The following is a 20,808-nucleotide window of genomic DNA, read 5'->3' as shown; positions in this document are numbered from 1 at the left end:
ATGCATATCACTCCAGCAAATAAAAAGAACTACTCTTTATTTAATCTGAAATAGATCAGTACAAAATGTACAGAAAAAGCAGTACAAATTTACAAATATACATAATCTGCTTTTGCATTCTTAAATCATCAGACTTCTTAGTAGTCTAACTTAAAAAATATTCACATTCCTGATACTGTCTCCTCTCACCTTCATAACATTGCATCTGAATCCCACAGCCCAAATGGTTACGTGATGGGTAGAGCTCTGTCCTAGAGCCCTTTATCATCTACAATTGCCAAACCCTGTCTAAACTCCATTACTCAACTGCTTCTTTAAATCCACTTGACACCTTAGTACACCTTCCATTGTTCTTCCACATATCACCACTCATTTAGCATACTATTTTAATAGTGATAATTTGACAAAGTCAAGGCAACAGTTGCAAGTATCTGCTATTTAGAGCTATTGGAAGGTTTGAGGGAAGTTGCTAATATAGTTGGAAATTCTGCCTATCTAAGACAAAAAGATTTATGTTCCTGGCAAAGATTGCATTATGATGTAAAGCTCTATTAAAAGGAAAGCTACAATATTGAGAATCATTAAAAATGACCTTTTAAATAAATAAATAATAAATAGTAATAAATAAAGCCATTTTAGAACCAGTGGAATTTTAACACTCAACCTGCCTGTTAGCAGAATTTGCATGTTTGTTTTGCAGTTTTCAGTGACGGTACCTCAAATAACGCAGTATCATAAATATTTTCAGTAAAAATACTATGTTCAGGGCTATTTTCTTCCAGGTTCACATGAAGCATGTAAAAGCAGCAAAAAGAGCAGTCTGGTTTCTATCTTCAGAACTTGCCTGGGTGGCCGCTCTTATAGGATTTGTCTTTAAGGCTGTTGAATATCTCTTTGGTGCCGTTCTGCCATTGAAGAACAAGATCCATAGGGGTTTTCCCTTGCTGGTTAGAAGAGCAGCAGAAGCAAGATTTAGTTTCAGTCAGTGACTACTGAATCCATCTTTCTTTCCTAAATATTTTTACAGTGCATCTGCCTGATGTCTGCATTCACAGGTTCAGACTTACTATCCTAAGCCCAGAGTCCTTTTGCTCCACAGACCTACTCCCAGTCCTTGTTGTGACTCATGATGAAATTTCCCTGGGTTTCAGAGGGTCTAAGCTGTATTAGCAAATACCATGACTAGCAGAGCATGCAGGTGTTTCTTTTGATATATTAAACTAATTAGAAATACATGGAGATGAAACCTCAGTGAGACACTCTCAGGTTTAATTGAGAATTCAGATAAGAGTTTGTTCTGGTTTAATTAAGTTGTGGACCGCATCTACATTAAACAGGAGCAACTTTTTTTGTGTGCAGATGAAGCCTAAGAGCTAGTCTTTGGCCCTCACTGCTGTACCTGTCATTGTTTTCATACCTTGATGAGGGATAATGCTGGGAGTGGCACTGCTTCAGAGAGCATGGGCAGAGAGCAGGGACTGCAAAGTGCTGCAGTGACTTTTTTATCTTGCTCTCTTAAATTTTGATTGATTGCCAATCAAACATTAACTGGCATTGGTAAAACACACCATCCATCCCACTGCTGCTTGCTTTGGGAGAAAGGGTTTGTGACGTGCTGTATTTTTAACAAGTGGTCGCAGCTCCAGCAACGTGTCTGCTGCTGCTGTGGAAGCTATGAGCAGTCAGGTGTGAGGCTTCTTAAATTGAAGCTATGCTAAGGCTTGGGGATTTGTTGCCCAACAGTCAGGTTAATGGCCAGTCATACAGGTGTAGTGCTTGGGCTTGCCATCAGCTGTGGGAAAACAGAGCAGATTTCTATGACAAGCTAAGATCTTCATTGTCTCATTGGTGTTTGAAACCCAGGAATTGTGCAGAGAGCAAGTGTCTGTATGTTAAAGTTTCTCAATGTATTGTGTGTGTAATTAGAAAAAATCCTAGAAATCTGTGATGTTCTTTTAAACTGTAGCTGATGGGATCTGGCTTTAGAAGAGGTTTTTCTTCTTCTCGCCAGTCTTCCCAAGTGATACTTTTCCTTTGTCATCTCTGCTTTCATTAGCTTGAAGTGATCTAATTAAGACTGTTCAAAATAGTCTCTCCCAGCCTTGAAACCTATGAAACTGCTCTGAAGGGAAGTTTCTTCCAAAGCATTTGAATCACTGGGTTTTTTTTGGGTATTACTTACGCAGTTCTTTATGGTTAGATCTGCTCCATACAGAATCAGAAGCCTGATCATTTTGTAGCGGTTCAGCCTCACAGCATCATGCATCGGTGTGTCTCCTTCCTAGAGGCAAAAGACATGGACCAAGGCATCAATCCCACTGAGCCGGCACTGGGGACCAGCCCCAGCCATGAAGTCAGGGATTTTTACAAAGGCAAATGGGAACTATCAAGGCAGACAGCAGCTTGATGCTACCTGATAGCTGACAGGTAAGAAGTTATTGGTACTTACTCTGTCTCTGGCATTGAGATCCGCCTCACAAGCAATGAGGTGCTCCCCACAGTCGTACCGACCCGTTCGCACAGCCACATGCAAAGGGGTGCTGAGCAGCTGAGAGGTGAGAGGAGGAAGCAGTCCATAACATGAAACAGGTAATGACCGCTCCAAGAACAGCTGCCAAACATGATCTACTTGGAGTAAGGGTCAGCTTTTCATCTCCAATTTAAAAAGCTGCAGAGCCCCAGAAGCACATACCTTGTCTCTTGCATTTCTGTTTATCCCTTTGTCCAGTAAAAATTTGAGAACATCCAGGTTTCCCCCACGGCATGCCCAGTGCAGGGCTGTAGATTCAAGCTGCAGAAGGAAAACAAATGGAAAGTAATTTAACTCATCATTATATTTAAAGAAAGCATTTCACTGTGATCACCGAGTTGTTTCTAGTAACACCTTCTTTTATTTTGCCCTAAATTCTTTGGTACTGTGAGTTTCTCACTCTTCACACTTCCTGTATTTTGCTCTTAAGAGATCTTGGCAACACTGCTGTGAGAGTGGATGTGTTTTGTCTATTCTGTGAACCTAGAAGTTACCTTTAGCCAGGTATGTGGCTGGTATGTACTAGTTAATATTTTTCATTCGATGCCTTTTGGGTTCTAAATGCATAGAAAATGAAGATCAAGGGGAAGACTAGTGGTCTTTAAAACAAACAAGCAACTTATGCAGGACCACAAAGTGAATTAGAACCCTTTTCTTCTGCAAGATTAAGTTTCTCTGCCCTAGAGCTCTTCTGGGAGGAGTGGAATGTCCCTATACAGTCTCATTTGGCCTGTCTTTCCTCCTGGTTCTTACTCTCTTCATGAGCACTCCTGGGTTAACCAAGGGGGAGCAAGGCTGACCAGTTCCGACTCTTGAGCAGCCTGTGAGTGGAGAAGCAAAAAAAAACAGCTGCAGAAGCTGTTGATACTCAGCTACCCTTGTGGCTGGTATTCTGGAGGAGCAGGGGTCTCTCCCAAGCACAGTTTGAAATCCCAGTGGAGAATGTACACGTTGCACTGAGCCCTGGATACATGTGTGAAACAGTGCGATCTCCACCAGCTGCCAGCAGGCTGACACCGTAGCCTGACCTCAGCTCTCTACCCTACGTTGGGCTTTGTTGCCTGTGGCAGCCTACTGGCCAATGTGTTCCTCTGCTTTCTGTGTTTTCCAGCAACCATTTTGGCAAAGGGAGACAGACACCCCCTTCTGAAACCTCTTCTCAACAGTATTATTTTAAGGTCAAACATAAAAGCCATTGCAAACCCTTTTAATGCTCCTTTTCTACAAGAAGCACTTCTATCAGTGCTCCTCTTAGCACTTATGAAACAATGAGCGTTTTGTTGAAAGGAGTATGAGGTGATGAGCATACCATGTCTTTCTGTTCAAGCTGAGCTCCGGCTTCCACCAGTTTTTTCACCACCTCTAGATGTCCTTCAGAGCATGCCCTGTGCAAGGCAGTGCGTTTGTACTGGCAATTAAAACAGTGCAAAGTCAGACATTGAATATGGCACAAAAAGATATCTAAATCTTTCCTCCCCTCCTCCCTAGGATGGTAGCAAATGCATACTTTATGCTGATTCATTTTCAAGAGCTAATACATTTGAGACCTGAAATCTGCTAATTTTAATAGCAACCTGATAGCTGAGAACATCCTACCCAGCCTTTTAGAGGGTGTGAGAAATATTTGCAGTATGCCATTCAGATTTAAAATCCAACATGCTATGATGCATTTTGCAAGTGCAGATTATACATTATGGAGCATGAGGGCAGGCAGCATCACTTTTTTTGTTGTTCAGCTGACAAATTTCTTGTCTCTGTACCATTGGAAGATCATCTGTTACAGAAAATCAGGGTTTCCTGGGCGCCAACAGCTTTCTTTTAAACATATTCTTTTGAGTTAATATCACTAGATAACTTTACTTCCTTCCCCCACCCCCTTCTTTTCTCCTTATAAATGTGGAAGCTGCAAAACCTAGTGATAAAGTTATTTTTGCTCTGTAATAACCTTTCTTCCATAGAAGGCTTTGCAGTAAGAAGGAAGATTGTACCTCATCACAGACGTTGGGATCCCCTTTGTCTGACAGATATTTTTCAATTACTGGCAGCTTATTCTCCACTGCAGCTCTGAAGAACGTGGGGATATCCACTGGTCCTGTCTGATGGTAAGAAATATACAGGGCATAAGTGTGTGTGGCACAAAACCCCATCAGTGCTTTCCCAGAAGAAGGTACTTTGAAATAACTTACTATAACTTCTGGTTCAGGTTCCTTTAAAACGGGCACTTTCACTTTCCTGCATCTTTTCTTCTTCTTCAGCTGAACAAGTTTTTCAAGATCCTCCAAGTTTTCAAGTTTTGACCGCTCCTGTAACTTCTTCTTCTTCAGCTGAAACAAGTCAGGGAAGTCAGCAGGATGAGCTGAGTGTGACCCCCTCTCCCTTTCAGAGTGGCAGGACAGTGTGTGGTACTATTCAGCTGAATTCAGTTAAGACTTTTTTTATACAGCCTAATTGAATGTTACAATAATTTACTAAGTGTGTGAGAAATGCTACATCATCTATAGCTTCTCATACAACACCGGACCTCTTCCTGCTTGTGGGCTAAATGTGTTGTGGGCTAAATAGCATGAAATTTTGGTCTGTGTGAGGCCAGGACTCAGAGCAGAACTGCAGTCCCTTCTGGACCAACAACTTAAGAAGTCTCATGTGCAGCTTACAAGAGCTGGGAAGTCCCTGCAGTTTGAGCTGACTCCCACCACATGCTTTTATTTCTTTTATGATACAGCCCCTGATTTGTTCTAACTTAATCCTCTTTGATGAAAAATACACCCGCAAGTGATCTTGGCATTTCAGCCAGCACGTGTTACATTTTGGTAAGCTACAGAGAATGTCCTCAGCATTCTTGGAGGGACAGTTCAATAAAAGTTTAAGACTTCTTCAAGCCTGCTTGTAAAATGCATCCCTGCACAAAGTCAGTATGGGGCACTGCTAAGATTAAGGAGAAGTGTGTTGCCTGAACTGAGATCCCAGGTACCATGAGGTGTCCTTGTCTTCAGAAGGGGGATTCATAAACAAGATACCGTCCCATGGAATCATTAAGGGTAAATACACTGATGAGACCCTGTCATACGGTTTTGTTGTTTGTTTTTTTTTAACCGAATTCTGATTCAAGCGATTTCCACCTCTTCTTTGTATTGTTCTCTGCATTTAGGGTTTGACCTATGCATTTAGGGTAGATCACTGACTTAATCGAAAATCATTATGTTGGAAGAGTGAACCAATTGGAAACCCCAAATGTTCTTAGGACACTGTTTTGAAGGAACTCATAAAACCTCTGTAGTAAGTATTGATCTCTCTGTTGAAGGTGAAGTTCAGTAGTGTCTATTTTAATATTTCTTAGGCTCACTTTCCCCCTTCTTTTTTCAGAACAGTCTTATACCCTGCACTAGTTAAGCTTTTTCATTCCCAAATAACTTTAATTTTTTAGGCCAGTTGGTTGCTTATTCACTGAAGAATTTATGATGTTGCAGCTACTGTGGTTGGGTTTGTTGTTTTTTGGGGGGGGGAGCAGAAGGGGAGAGAAAAGCATGTGTTCTTATGGATATAGGGAGAATTGTCATGCTCCAGGAATACAAAATGGTACTTTTCTGTAGACCTGTATAATTTTCATTTATATTTTTTTTTCCTAAATGCATAATGCAGTGTTTTCATAAAAAGAACATTTTCATGGTAGATAATGATGAAATGCACTCTTAACGTCTTTCTTGGGTTAGCAGTTATCAGTGGCAGTCTTTAGGTGCACAAGCTGAAGGTATCTTACTGGCCATGATTGCTGCCCCCCTTACTGACAGCTAGCAGAGGGATCTCTGTGCAGGAGGGAGGCTGTAGGGTTTCATTCAGACGTTATGGGGCGACTTTTGGGTTCTGCTTCACAGCATTACTGCCTGCCTGCACCCATAGCCTACAGGAGTCAGCAGATCTCCATTGCCTTCAACGGACTTTGGTGGTGATCTCCCAAAGGTTTATCTAGCTTACCATGCATATATTTCTAACTTAGAAAGAAGCAAAACTTCAAGGGCAGCAGCAGAAACATGCACACAGGATGATAAAAAGCCAAGCGCAAAACCCAAGAGCCTACCTCTGCTTCTAGTTTTTTCTCCTTCTCATAAGCCAGATCACCTTGGGTCAATGAGTGGTCAGAGACTGTCTTTAGGTCCTCCTGCTTCTCTAATCTTACAGCAGCTTCATACTCTCCATTTTTGAAGTCCTCAGGGAGGAAGCTGACAGTCTCTTTATCGTCCGCTCTCTTCCCAGTCACCTGTAAAAGCAAACGTGATATGATATAAGCAAGTTTCGTGACTGCAGTAGCCACCCCCTGGGAACATGGATTACCTCGGGGCTAATTGCATGTCACTCTTGTCCTACTCTAGGAGAGTGTGACAGACAGAGTGCAGACCTCATTCCGCCTGTGCCTGGATTAACTGCGCATGTGAATGGCTAGAGCAATCTCACTTGCAGGCAGATCTTCCACATCCACGCAGCAACCCCCTCCCTTGGCATCTTAACAGCTTGGACTGAGATCTGTGAGGCAAACTCACAGTCCAGCTCCCTGCCTGGCTGGGGCTGAGGTGCAGCTGTGCAGACAAAAGCCAGGGATTTGGGAAGAGCATCCTTTTTGTTTGGGGTTTTCTTGTTTGTTAACTCGCCAGCATGGGTCAGACTCATCAGAAGCCTGTGAAAGGCTGTGGTGGAAAGAGCCACCCTGACCAGTCATCAGCACCCACTGGGTGTTGAGCAGGGGAACTGAGCAGGTAGGTAGAGTGGGAGGCGAGGCTCTCTCCCTTGGGACTTTGCAGTTTTATTGAAACACATCCAGTGCAGTTAACTCAAGTTGATGAGTAATTTCAGTGCTGGTTTTACCCATTGCTGTCAGTACCAAAGTCCCCATTTACAGAAAAATAGCAGAAGGTAGTTCCTGTGCAAATCTATGTGATGCTGTGCAGCAGCACAGCTTTCAATAGCTTTCAGAAATATTTCTGATGCTCAATTAAGTATGTACAAAGAGATAACTTGTTAAACTTAGTAGAGGCTGTTGTGCGTTTTGAGAGTGGCTCAGTAATTCATATAGCCTAGACTGCCTTTCCATTCATCACGTAGTAAAATTGTGTTTGTTACAGAGTTTAATGCTAGAGAAACTTGCCAAAGAATTTAAGACAGCATTAAATAGGCTGCATGGCAGTTGCATCTTAACATACCCATCTGGGGGAAAAAAAAAATCAAGCAGTTTCTGCTTGATGTTGCAGTGTTTTACTAGATCTTTCCTGTGTTCCTAGTTTATTGATTAAGTCAGGTATTCTTAGTGTGAACCCTGCAGTGGAATGTCCCATTACTTGTGGACTGGTTTAGACAATATTTTTCAAAGACTTGTTAGACCATGAGCAGCAGTGAGTGTATTAACTTTTAGGTTATTATTAGAAAACAATACTATTGCTAAACTGTTCATTTAGTATTAGAAAATACTTTCGTTTCTCTGCATTGATAGCTTCTCCCAGCCCCTTACTAAACTCGATTACTCGGTGTGATCATACACTTAATAGCTTCTAAAAGCATAAAAATGAAAATCAAGGTCAAAGGAAAATACATAGATAAATTTTGCTTAGTCTCTTCTTTCTGGTCAACTGTATTTTGTGCAAAATCCAGACTGCTATGTGCTTACATCAGTGGTGTTTCCCTTCACAAGGAAAAATTAAAGAGAGAATATAATAGGATAGCATGCAGGATATACAGGGTTTGCACCTGGAGTACAGCAGTGCTGGTAACCCTCTAATCACCTTAGTGATCCACAAAGGTAGCTTCTCTGCCTGGTATAATGACAGTCTAGAAAGAAAAGTAATTATGAATAAGTGAAAGAAGGTTGTACCTACCAGCTCTTCTACTTTCATCATCATCATATTTGCTGGTGTTGTATTCCTGTGTAGCTGAAACTCCCAAAGGCTCAGGCCAGCTCTGCAGGGACCACCACGCTAGCTTTGCTTATATAGCTTTGGGACAACTGTGCTTGAATGAGATAATCTTCCAACCTGGGAATCCAAGTATGCCCCTTGGGCTTGCCAGCTGAGAGGTAGGCTCACGCTCATTCCAGACATGTTAATGAGCTAGATCTGGTGTCGAGGCAGGGAGGGGGGCGTCAGTTGGGCGAGGAAGGATGAGTCTCACAGTCTAACCACACCGAATATGTGAATCGGAATGAAATGTGAGCTCATCATTCCTTTGGCAATGACTGCATGGCTCAGCAATGCAAGTCATTCTGCGTTCCCAGTGCCCACTAGGACAGCTGTCTGTTGATATAGCATTATAACTTCATCATCTCTTTTTTTAATGTTTTCTGTGAACTGACATTCAAATGACTGTAAGACACTGGAAAGGGTAAGTGGGTTATGTACAATACTTGTAGTAATATCTTCCTGATAAACAGATTATGACCCCTTAAGTCTTGGAAAGCCATTCTTTTCATTGATATTTATTCTTGGATGATAAACAGTTTTAGGGGAAAGGATTTTTCTCATCATGATGGCAGTCTCCTATATTTGTTGGAAGGAATTCTCTGAAGGGTTTACTAAGCCGGAATGATGTCTGTAGTGCTAAAAGGGCCTATGACACAATAAGTTACAATCAATGTAAGATCTCGAAACAGTAAGCTTTTCTTTCTGGGCCTTTGTCAGTGATCATAAGCAGAATAATGAATTATGTCCAAAAAAAGAAGATAAAAATAATAGTGTTTCTTCAGGCAGTATTTTCTTTTTGGATATGAGAGAATAGGGGTGCAGATGTAATTAGTTCATTTTTGGAGATAAGGTGGAGTACAGACAAATATATACAGATGATGTATGTGTCTGGGGGAAAAGGAGTTGTTGAGTCCTTTGGAAAGGCTCTTCTTGTGCCATGTCATTCTGCAATGTTTGGATCTCCTGTCTGGTGAGGTAGAAGACTGGCTGTAGGCATCCAAGTCACCTGGGTGAAATGAATACAACTGCTCAGGTGCCTCAAGTACAACATGTACATAAGTGCTTCACCAAATCAAGATCTAAGTATCTCGGGTGTTGTTTATATCATTAGCATCATTAGCATTCTGCATTCCTGACATTGACCTTTCAAGGTGTCTCCCTGAACTATCTCCCAGTAATCCGAGTACATCCAAACTTGTCTTCTAGTGCCCATTATACCTATGCCCTCCCTTTCCCTGAAATGAAGCTGGACATCAGGTGGTTTCTTTACTACTCAAAATATATACGGCATTAGAGGATGAGCCCCAGAACTAAAATAGAGTATGTGGCAGCAGGAGAACCTTTCAAAACATTTTTTTCCAAACCCAAGTACAGCCAGGCCATCATTCCCCCCAAGTGATATGTCCTTAATCACATTGCCAGGCTTTTTTTCACAGCTGTTTTGTACTCCTGCTATATGTCTCTATGATAAGAGGCAGCTTGGTTTGGCTTTTTCTTGTTTATGAATGTTCTGTAACGGCTTCCCTCCCTCTGTTTTGTTTTGTGATGCTTATCTGGGAGATTGTATTGAAATCCAGAGCCCTAACAGGGTGGCTGCAAAGACCACTTCTAATTTAGTTGAAACAGATCACAGCAAAGACCTGATGTGAGAAGAGAAATGTAGAGGTTTGCTTTAAGAACAAAAACTATTTCAGAAGCTGTCTCTGGTCCCACTGCTTGAAGCTTACTTCAAACTGATATAAAAAACTGACTCATCAAAACCTGAACTGGAAGGTTTAAGCAGATAGATCTTCCTCTGCAAATGGTTCGTAAATCCAGAGCCAGAGTAGCTTTACAGGAAACCTGTGCTCTGAGAGGAAACACAAACCCATTCTCACACCATGAATACTACAAAAAAACCCTAGCTTATATAGAGATAATTCTGTAATTATCTCTAAAACATCCTATCCCTGGTGACTAAAAGAATAATAAAGACTAGAAAAAAATCTTCCTTGATTATCCTGAGTTTCTATGTGAAAATGGTGGCACACAGAAACTCACTTTAACCAAAGGCTGGGATATAAATTAACCTAAATGCTTTTAAGCTAAATGTCATGTAAACCAAGGTAACCTTACTGAAATAGTAGAAATGCACTGATTCATAACAGCTAAGACTCTTGGCTTATCGCTGCTGCTTAATAGTGGAGGGGGAAGTATTATAATGAGCTTTGGACCCTTGTCCTGGACTGTAACCACTTAATCACCTTTCAACAAGTGATTTCTCGTTAAGGTGGTTATAGCAGATGGTCAGTGGGAGACTTGTAACGGGAATCTGAAAAACTCTTGCCACTCTGCGGAAGGATAAGGGCATAGCCATGATCTGCAAGGTGTAAGGCAATTGGATATTGCCACAAAAAAGCTTCACAGAGAAAAACACCAAAGGGCCATAGGCTCAGCCTGACAGAGAGAAAAACATGGCATGCCCTGTTCCCTGCTATCCATAGAGAAATTGTCTGAATAGTGTAAAGAGCTTTTGCAATTAATTTTTAAAGAGGTTAATGGTAGAATGAAAGCATTATGTGTGATACAGATGATATTGCCACCTCCTGTCATGTGTATTACCATCATGCTCCCAATGTCGTCACTGCTGTACTCGGCTATCTTACGATTTCCAGCACTCTGCCCTTGGCTCTGCCCTTGCATCTGAAGATGTTGCCCTTTGGCATGCCTCTGTGCCTGGCTGTCTCTGTCTTTTTTCCTCCCGCTAAATAAGTAAGAGTATGAAAAAATCTTAACTATTTCAACGTAGTAATGTGTAAGTCTGTGTGTGTTTTTGAAAGTGATGAGGGAATTGATACAACATCTGTTTAAAACGACTTGGAGACTTCTTCTCAATGTATATTTTTGTGTATATAACTGCTAAAGAGAAACACATTATCTTCTTAGGGGAAAAAAAGCCAAAATTATTTCACCTAGGAAAATAAAGTTACTTTTAAGTACAAAATTAGATTATGAGAAATTATCAAATTAAAGGATGAGGTTATAATTCCATTTCTTCAGATAAGTTGCTATCAAAGAAAGAAAGAAGTCATAGTCTGACGCGTTGCTGGTCTGTCTAGCACAGTCCTCTGGTATCAAAACCCAAACCAACAATGAGTCAATAGTTGCATCACTTACTGTAGGGCCTAAAAACCCCCTCATCAAATGTCGTTAGAGTTGGGGATTTATGTAACAGAAAAATAAACAACAAAACAAAACAAAAACCAACTGTAATTTCTGTTTCGAAAGAAGGGATTTGAATTTATCTGAAGCCATAAGCTTAATCACGGCTTCAGATAAATTCAAATTTGTGGCATTTGTACAAAACATGAATCTGGCTAATTCACCTTAATGGGTCTCAGTTAACAAGCAAGTGCAGCAAAACACAACAGAGGGGTTGTTATCTGTGGTCAAATGGGTTTATCTACTGGTCACTTGGCCTTCATAGTCAGCAACATAGGTCAAGGTCCTGCAGTTCCAGCATACCCATGCTGATGCTCCATTCAAATTACCTCTGACTACATTTTTGTGTGGTCAAGGAAGTACAATATACTTTCAGCTGCTGCAAAAAGGCTTTTCTCAATGTGGAGTTGTCGAAAAGATTTCTGCCCTTCATAAGTACTCCAGAACAGCTCTGAATCTGTCAGGAAAGGAAAAGTACTTGAAGTAGACAACCGCAGAAAAAGTTACTACCCTTACAGTGAGAGCATGCCTGCAAACCCTGATCACTTGAGTCATGACCCAACAGGTACCTACACTGACAACCTGCTCTGCAGTAAAGCATGGCTTTTAACTGGCAGCAGAGGAGAATTCAGCTTCACTCCAGAGAAGCTGTGACATTTTTTAACTCTATTTTTATTCTGATTTGCACATTCTCTTAACTTAAAGACTGCAGTTATTGAATCTTGTATACCTTTGCTTGACAGCTCCTAAGTGCTCCCTCTCACCCAGTAGTGCAATGCCTTTTTGCTCTGTAAATGTAAGGGAATGCTATAGTTTTGGGTAATACAAAGATCCCTGTGAAATGCTGCCTAGTTTTGGAATTTCACCCTGCAAAGGCGGCAAGTTTTGTGTGGGGATGCTTACCAGTGGCCAAATAATATCCAACCATTGTTTTTCCCTGTAACATTACATTACAGCACGTTACAGTTATCTAATGCAATTCCCAAGTCACTCTCCAGATGGAATCAACCAAATTATAAAGTGTGATAATAGGGAGAACCTTGGGAGGTCATTTAGTCCAAGTTTCTGCTCAAAACAAAGTCAAAATTGAATTCAGGTAAGGTTGCTCAGGGCCTCACCCAGTCAGAACTTGAAAACCTCCAAGGATAGAGACTTCATAACCTCCCTGGCCATCCTCATACAATGCCTGAATATTCCCATAGTTAGCTTTTTTCCCTTACATGAAGTTGAAAATTCCCCTGTTTCGATGTATGTTCATAGTCTCTCATTCTTTTCCCATAAGCCTCTGTATAAATCTCTGTAAAGCCTGGCTCTGCTTTGTTTGTAACCTCCTCATAAGCTGCTCTTACTTTCCCTGAAACCTTATCTTCTCCAGGCTGAACAAGCCCACCTCACCCAGCCATTTCTTACACAGTAAATGATCCAGCCCCCAACTATCTTGGGACTGATTTTACATCATTGTTTGGACACGTGATTAAAATACTAAATGATGTTGTAGCAGGAACTGATCCTTGTGGGAATCTTCTGGAAATAGTTCCACTCGTTACTCTCACCACTTTGTGATCTGTCAGTGAGCCAGCTTTTAGTTCTTCCAAAGTGCATCCTTTTAATTCCATACAATGCATGCTTTTTAATCATACCAACAGATGCCATGAAATGAAATGCTTTGGCAAGACCCAAGTGAACTGTATTAACATGAATGCTCCTCTCACCCAGATTTTTCATCCTGTGGAAAGAGACTTGGTTTAAGAGATTTGCTTTGCATCCAGCCACATGGATTCACATTTGCTGCGCGTAACATGCCTGATTCTTTCTTGGTAAAGCTTTGGTTAACCCTTCCCCCCTTTTTCCCAGAACCATGTTAAAGTCAGCCTGATTGTTGTTCTCTGTCAGCATTTTCAACTAGTCAAAATATCTGGGAGCTAAGGAAAAACAGGAAGGTACTTCTCTGCTTTACTGGCACTGAGAGCTCTCTGGATGCAACCCAAGTGGATGCTGTGCTTCAAGGAGGTTCCTGCATCTTGTGAATGAAAGGGAGCTCAGGAAATCAAGGTGAGAAAGAATTGGATGGATTTTGCTTCAAAAATATGGGAATGTTTTCATAGAACATTGATTTTGTAGTCTCTTAGCAAAACAATAGCATGTCACAGCACCGGTATAATATGTGCACTCAGGTACAACAGCCTCTCTGTTTCTCATTTATTGAAACCATATCCTTTATAATGTTAGAAACAGGTTGAGGAGATTTTGAAAATCACTATTACCTGGAAAATCCAACCTTTTGAGGTTTGGGGTTTTTTATTTTGTTTTGTTGAGATTTTTTTTTAAACATATTGCAATTAAAATATAAATGGCTAAATCTGCTTCACATTAAATTTGCTGAAAAGCTTTTCTCCCCCTTTCATGAGTTAATATTTCATTGGCAGTGAGATATTATTGGATTTGTATCCAAGCTATTTTTAACAAATATTTCCTTTCATTGCCATAATACCAGTGAGGGTGGGAAGGCATTGATGCAACTTATATTACATCATGTTATGTTGGTTGTCCTCTTGGGACTAGAGGGTAAGTATTTCTGTGACTGCAAACACAGACGGAAAAATCAATTTTCTCTTTTTTATCAGTTGCAGGTATAGTGCATATACTAAAAATGCAGTTTGAGTTTAATTTTAGAGAAGAGAGTAGTTAAAAACTAAACAAAGAAAAAAAAAAACCTAAACCCACCTTTTCCTCTAAAGTATCGTAATCAGAGGCAAATTTATGTCAGAAGATGAACTTAGAAGAAACCTTGTGCCCTTCTGTAACACACAGTCTGTTACCACACTTTGGTATGGGATTTCTGTAATCTGTTTAATTTCAGGAGAAAATTTAGGGAATGCATGAAAAAAGGAGGAAAGAGGAGTGAATGATCTAAATTGGTTTCTCTGGGCCCGCAAACCGCAAAATATTTATCTGCAGGTGTTATTTTTAGTAAGTTGTTATTTCACAGAACACCAAAAAATTCTCCCATCGCTATTTTCTCTCAGCAAAGGCATCTTCATACCAGAGCCAGTTGGATAAGGAGACCATGGGGTAAGCCTTTTCCCAAAAAATCTGTTGTTATCAAATTTTAGGAGATAGAAAGATGACTATACTGTGACTAGCCAGTTCTTGCTGAGGCTGTACTAAGCCCATGCTCTGCCCATATCTAACTCACATACCCTGTAAGAAATTTTCCATGAGCTTTGCTTTGGTTTTCATGTCTTCGTAAACATGTGGCAAAGCCAGTGTATGGGTAAGCTGTTCTCCCTGTAACATGACAGAAACACCAGCGAGAACCTTGATGCCCCCAGGACATCAAGGGGGAGGACAGAGGACATTAATCCAAAAGAAACATTTCATGATGCAGAAACGTAAAAATAGACACATTCTTTTTTTCTGATAGATGCAAGAAAAAGTCAAGAAACTGAGAGTACTGAGGGGCATTCTCATTTGCCCAACCTTTCAGATGGCCAGGAGTTCTCACTAGGTGACTGCAAAAGTGAATACATTCAGTAACGTTCCCATCTGAACGGAACAAAGAGGCTGCTGCCTTCTCTGACAGTGATTCAAACCACTTTCTTTCGAGTGTGTGACCATTCAATTCTGTTGAGTAACCTTAAGCTTTAGCAACACTTTGCATGATGAGGAGGGGAAAGGGCATTGCTGTCCTGCTTAGCAGCATGAGTGGGAGAACTGGTGTGGGGGAAACAAGAAATCACCAGGATTTTTGCCAAGAAGCTGCAGTTTGTGAAACATAGCACAGTTTTGGCTAATTATTTTCTTTTCTTCCTAAAGTGTCTCTTCAATTCTTAGTTTTGGCAGAAAGTGGAAGAGAAATATTGAAGCACTGTATGTCCCTCTAAATTCCACTCAACTCCCAGCTTTCCTGAAGTGAGGAAGTAAAGGACACCTCTGAGAACATTTTCTGATTTCCAGCCCAAATAGATCTAGAAAACCTTTTTTTTCTTTACCTGTCAATGTTACTGATCATTATCTGTCCAAGGTCAAACTCACAGTAACAGTCAAACTCCTATATTTGCACATGCTAGTTTGGCATGCCAGACTGCTGAGTTTGCAGACAGGTACAGAGGAATTTGTGGTTTTCCTTGCAACTTCCTAAGGGATTCCCTCTTTTAGTGTTTGATTGTAGAAATCAGGGGAAATTTTTTACTTCTCTTTTAAAGGGAGGGGGAAAAACACCTGAGAGGTATGTATGTGCCATTTGTCACCTCCTGTCAGAAATCCCTGCTAAGTGACCTAGAGACCTGCCAAAGAATTGTTTCTTTGATTGAAAGTCAGTCAGTCAACAAATCTGCAGCAAGAGAAAAATATATTCCAAAACCAGCCGAAATAAAACACTGACATGTGCTTTGAACATCTACCCAGCAATAAGAACACTATTAGTGTATTTTACATCCTACAATTTTTGAGGCTACTGCCATGTGCAGCCTTTCTCCCAGAAGCACAAACACAGGGACTTCACACACTGAATTTGTGATACCACCTTTAGGTAAACTTGAAGAAATTAAGAGCAAGAATCCATGCTTCCCTCACTTTAATGCCTCACATTTAGTAGAAAATTGTATAGGTTTGTGTTGAAGAGTTGGAAATGATGCCGCTTTCACTAGGGATTTTTAAGGGAGGAAGAGCATCACATTCTATATCAACCATAAATTGCTGATGAGAGGACGAAAGTATCTTCTCATCAGAAATGTATGTGTGGTAGAATGAGCTCTCAAGGCATTACAGTATCATTCATGGGAACACATATAGCTGTGACACAGACTTTGTTGAACCAAAGAAATTAATTCCAAGTAAAGTATTAGATCTGTCAGTGCCAGTTGAGTGAGAAAGTCAAGTCAGCTACTAAATGCACTTTGCAGGTGCAGAGGAGTTTATACTTATGATCTGCACAAGCAGAAACTACTGGGAGAAAATGGCAGAGACTACCTTCAGATGAAAAACGTGCAGATGAAGCAGTTTCCAGGTATGAAATCATAAGGCTGTAGTGCCAATTTGACTTTTACTGCCTGAACAATTTTTGCAGAAATGAGGAATAGTCATGTGAAGGTGATTTTTCCAAAGACAGAATTTCTAGACAGCTATTAAAATGCTCAGGGCTGGAAAAGTCCTACCTTTTCTGCTCTAAGGTTAGCATCAAGCACCTGCAAATACTTCTGCTGTCTCAGTCACTGAAGAATGCATGTTGGGTTTCCTGCTTTCCTGATGCTGAAAGGGAACTGTCAGAACACATTTCCCCATGCTAACTGTAAGTTATCAATAAAAAAGCAGCAACTTTCATATTTCATATAAGATGATGGATTTTTTAAATTTGCATTTATAATAACTTGTGACTTTACTGCTTAATTTTCCACTGATCTTTCAATGAAATACTTTTTTTTACTGACCTCTGTAAGCAGCAGTGCGCATGTGTTCATTATGTTCTAGGCCAAGAAATGGTGCTAGAAAATAGATTAAGATAAATCCAATTTTGCTTTTCTATTCTTCATGACAAGTTGGTAAATACTTAGCTAGCAACTCAAGGAAAGCAGCAGCCTTGCTGTCTTATTATCTCTTTACCATTTTGCTGCAGCATGTTACCTAGTCTTTCTAAAATTGACACCACCTCCCCAAGCCATTGTCATGCATCAGAACTCTGTACATGCATAGAAGTAAAGATTCTGTGTTTACGAATGAAGACTTTGAAAAAGCTGTCTTTAGCCCTGGGTGCCTGAAGTCATTCATAGTAGAACTAGAAGAAAACCACGTTACCTTGAGGAAGGGGTTAAAATGTCATATTTTTTTCAATTACAACTGTACCTTTGAGAACAGCACTTGTTAATCTATCAAAACATTCTGTTTTTCCTTGATCTATCTATAATTTATTGAGAGCAGTTGCCACAGGCATCTGTAATCCCGCTTTAAATCCTTTATGCATTCTACTGTGTTTCAGGCTGGTGAATGGTGAATGTATTCTCCCTTTGGCTGTATGTGCATCTCCATTTGTCTCCACTGGAGTTGCATGCACTCGCGTACATATGAATAGTCCCTTCGGCTGTACGTTTTCTTTGTATTTTGTTTCACATGTTCATTAATTAATATGATTATTTGAGACTCAGAAAGATCCCAGTTGTCTATATTAATGGAGCCTCCAAAAACATGGAGAAAAGATAAAACATTTTCTTGCTTGTTACTGTCTGAGAATAATGGCAGGGACATGTGGTAGCAGCTTTCACAGAGTGTTTCATTGACATCTATATGGCATTTACATATATATATATAAAAAAAAAGGGGTTTAAAGGGAAAGTTTTGAACCTCAGACTAAGAGCTTGAAAATGGTATAACCTCTTCTACCTGTAAATACCAAGGTAAGTGGCCTGGGCAATTCTGAAGCAATCCCATTGTTCCATACTTTCAGTGAAATGCTGGTCTTCTTTACAAATGTAAGGCGTTTCTCATTGTTGGACTGTCCCAAAAGCATTGACTTGACACAGAAGCACTCCAGTGAAATATACACTCCTGAAAGCAGTAACTTTCTGAAATGTAATACATTCAGAGACTGATGTACCCATTTCTTACTGAAATTAAAACCAAGCACAGTGGATCGTAGCAATTGCTTAGCCATCAAAAATCACGACGGACTTAGGTGCCAACCTGGAAACAGAATCAGGTAACTTGCAGGTTCTTAGACTGAATGCACCTCCATGGTCATAACAAAGTAACACTTGGGTGGAATCTGTCTATGTGGTGTCTATAGATTATTTTTTTTTAAAGTGTTGTCCTGGGTTCAGCAGTAGCAGTCATGTTTTTCCTTTGTGTTAACTGGTGCAGTGCTGTGTTTTGACTTCCAGCCTGGGAACAGTATTGGTGAAGCCAATGTTTTCGGTTGTTGCTAAGTGATGTTTACCCTGACCAAGGACTTTGTGAGGCTCATGCTCTGCCAGGGAGGAGGGGAAGCCGGGAGGGAGCAGAGACGGGGCACCTGACCCAGGCTAGCCAAGGAGGTATTCCATACCACAGCACGTCATGCCCGGGGTGAGGGGTGACTGGGAGTTCCCCGGAAGGACACGGGCTTCTGGGTGGGACTCGTTTCTTGGCCAGTGGTATCGTATTCTCTTCCCTTGTTATTTTCTCTTATCATTGTTGTCGTTGGTGGTAGCGGTGGTGATTTGTGTTGTACATTGGTTGCTGGATTGTTCTTGTCTCAACCCATAGCAGTTGCACTCTTTTGATCCTCCTCCCCGTTCCTCCGGGAGCAGGGAAGGGGAGAGCCCCAGTGGGGAGGGGGGGGCGCCTCGATTGCTGTCAGCCCGGCACCACTCACTGGGAGTGAGTGAATGAGCTGTCTGGCTAGGGTTTAAACCATGGCAAGTGTAAACCTACAAATACCTAACTGATCAGATGAATACTCAAGCAATTCTACACCTAAGCTAAATGACTGCACCATGTTAACCTAGTCATGGTGGTCATAGCTATCCCTTATCAATGCTAGAGAGTGAAGCCTTGGTCGAGGCTGGAACCATGAGAACAGATGACACCTTGATTACCTGCTTTTTCCTCAGGTGGCTTCTCCATGGAAGGCACTGTGATCTTTGTGGCTTCAGATCACAACAGCAATTTAAGAGCCAGAGGAAGAGGTATACTTCAAGTCTTTCAGAAAGATCACCTCCCATTTCCTTTGTGTTGGAGATGGCCTCTTTTGGATTTCAAATCCAGGTGTTACTTTGCATATTCTGGATTATCAACCTCATCCTGTTCTTTCAACACAGGCACTTGTCTGAGGAAGAAACAGGCCAATCAGTGAGCATGACCACCTGATTTTTCCCTACATATGAAAGCAGGTAATGTGGGTGACAGCTGACAAGAAAATAGAGCTTGAGAAAATAGAGTGAGGTAGCAGATGTAAGATCTGACCTCAGCAGAAATAATCTTATATTGAAAAAAACAAAACAATAATGGATAATTTAATGAATTTTTTCTCTTAAGCATGGATTTTTTTAGTCATACAAGGTTGGAAGGGACATTAAGGATCATCTGGTCTGACCTTACTTGGCAAAGCATGACATAGGCTACATGTCTCAGCACCCTGTCCAGCTGAATCTTAAAAGTGTCCAAGACTGGGGAATCCACCACTTCCATGGGGAGATTATTCCAGGGGCTGGTTGTTCTTATTGTGAAAATTTTTCCTCTAATTTTCCTTTACAGCAGTTACTTCAGTAATCACAGCATTTCTTAACACTAAATGGGGACAAATACAAGTTTATGCTAAGTTCTGTTGACTTTTGATCTGAGAACATGCACTGTGCACATTAAATGATCAATGTTTACTTCCAGACTCAACTCTGGACTCACATTCTCCCCCAGAATTGCTAAGGACTAAAATCTATTTTGAGAGATGTTTGATTTTTTTAACAATTGCTGCTGAAAGTTTGTTGTCTTGTCAGGTGCCAGTTCTTAATTCTTTTGTAATCTTTCTTTACAATCATACTTCCCGACAGATCACGACATGCCTCTGTTAGGGTTTGTTTACATGAGTTATTTATTGCACTGGAGAGGTTCTTTTTGGGAAATTTCCCCTGCAGCTATACTTGGGAGTCCTGCATTCCCTTCCTTGGTGGCATCGAAACCAAGTCACACCCCAGTGTCCCTGCCTGTGTGGATGCAGGGTCCCCCCAGTAATCACAGCACTAGTTGTGCATGATGTGAGCTTAAGGCAGGAAGCCTTTTTGCTGTTAAAGGTGTGATGCTGTCATACAGCCCAGAGCCGTAATACATTGCAGCAAATTGTACCCGATTGCTTCCCCACACTTGCTGCACCAAGTGGGCAGTGTAACCATACCCAGAGAGGCCTCAAGAACACGTAAGGATAGGACATACATGCTTGCCACTAGCTGAGAGAGTTACGTAGGGGAAAACCCACTCTGCACATAGGAATTGCTTTGTTTCTATTGTTATAATGACTTTTGTGTTACAAATCACAAGTCATGTCCTTGTGCAGGAGCCAGTAATAGAGGCAGACCCATTCCTTATAAGCTGACAGTTTTGACCACATGCTGACAGACATTCGAAATGCAGATCACTAATCACAGTGTGTTAGGACCTGCCAATTTCATC

The 20,808-nt window shown here is 41.0% G+C and overlaps 1 protein-coding gene across 1 annotated transcript; it reads right to left on the bottom strand.

Annotated features, from left to right (window-relative positions):
- Positions 1-11: 11 nt before the first annotated feature.
- ANKRD1 (ankyrin repeat domain 1) lies at positions 12-8,529 on the bottom strand. The gene is made up of 9 exons (XM_057400995.1): positions 8,392-8,529; positions 6,606-6,785; positions 4,717-4,854; positions 4,519-4,626; positions 3,840-3,938; positions 2,693-2,791; positions 2,450-2,548; positions 2,183-2,281; positions 12-944 (listed from the first exon to the last, which is right to left on the bottom strand). The coding sequence occupies exons 1-9, from the start codon at positions 8,416-8,418 to the stop codon at positions 834-836; spliced, it is 960 nt and encodes a 319-aa protein (XP_057256978.1). The 5' UTR covers positions 8,419-8,529; the 3' UTR covers positions 12-833.
- Positions 8,530-20,808: the final 12,279 nt, after the last annotated feature.

The sequence above is a fragment of the Pezoporus wallicus genome, unplaced genomic scaffold (assembly GCF_028554395.1).
Source record: "Pezoporus wallicus isolate ANWC-B61680 ecotype Strahan unplaced genomic scaffold, APGP_CSIRO_Pwel_v1 contig_5524, whole genome shotgun sequence".
Taxonomy (NCBI): domain Eukaryota; kingdom Metazoa; phylum Chordata; class Aves; order Psittaciformes; family Psittacidae; genus Pezoporus; species Pezoporus wallicus.
Note: the sequence above shows the minus strand (reverse complement) of the source record. Positions and strands in the feature narration are given on the sequence as shown.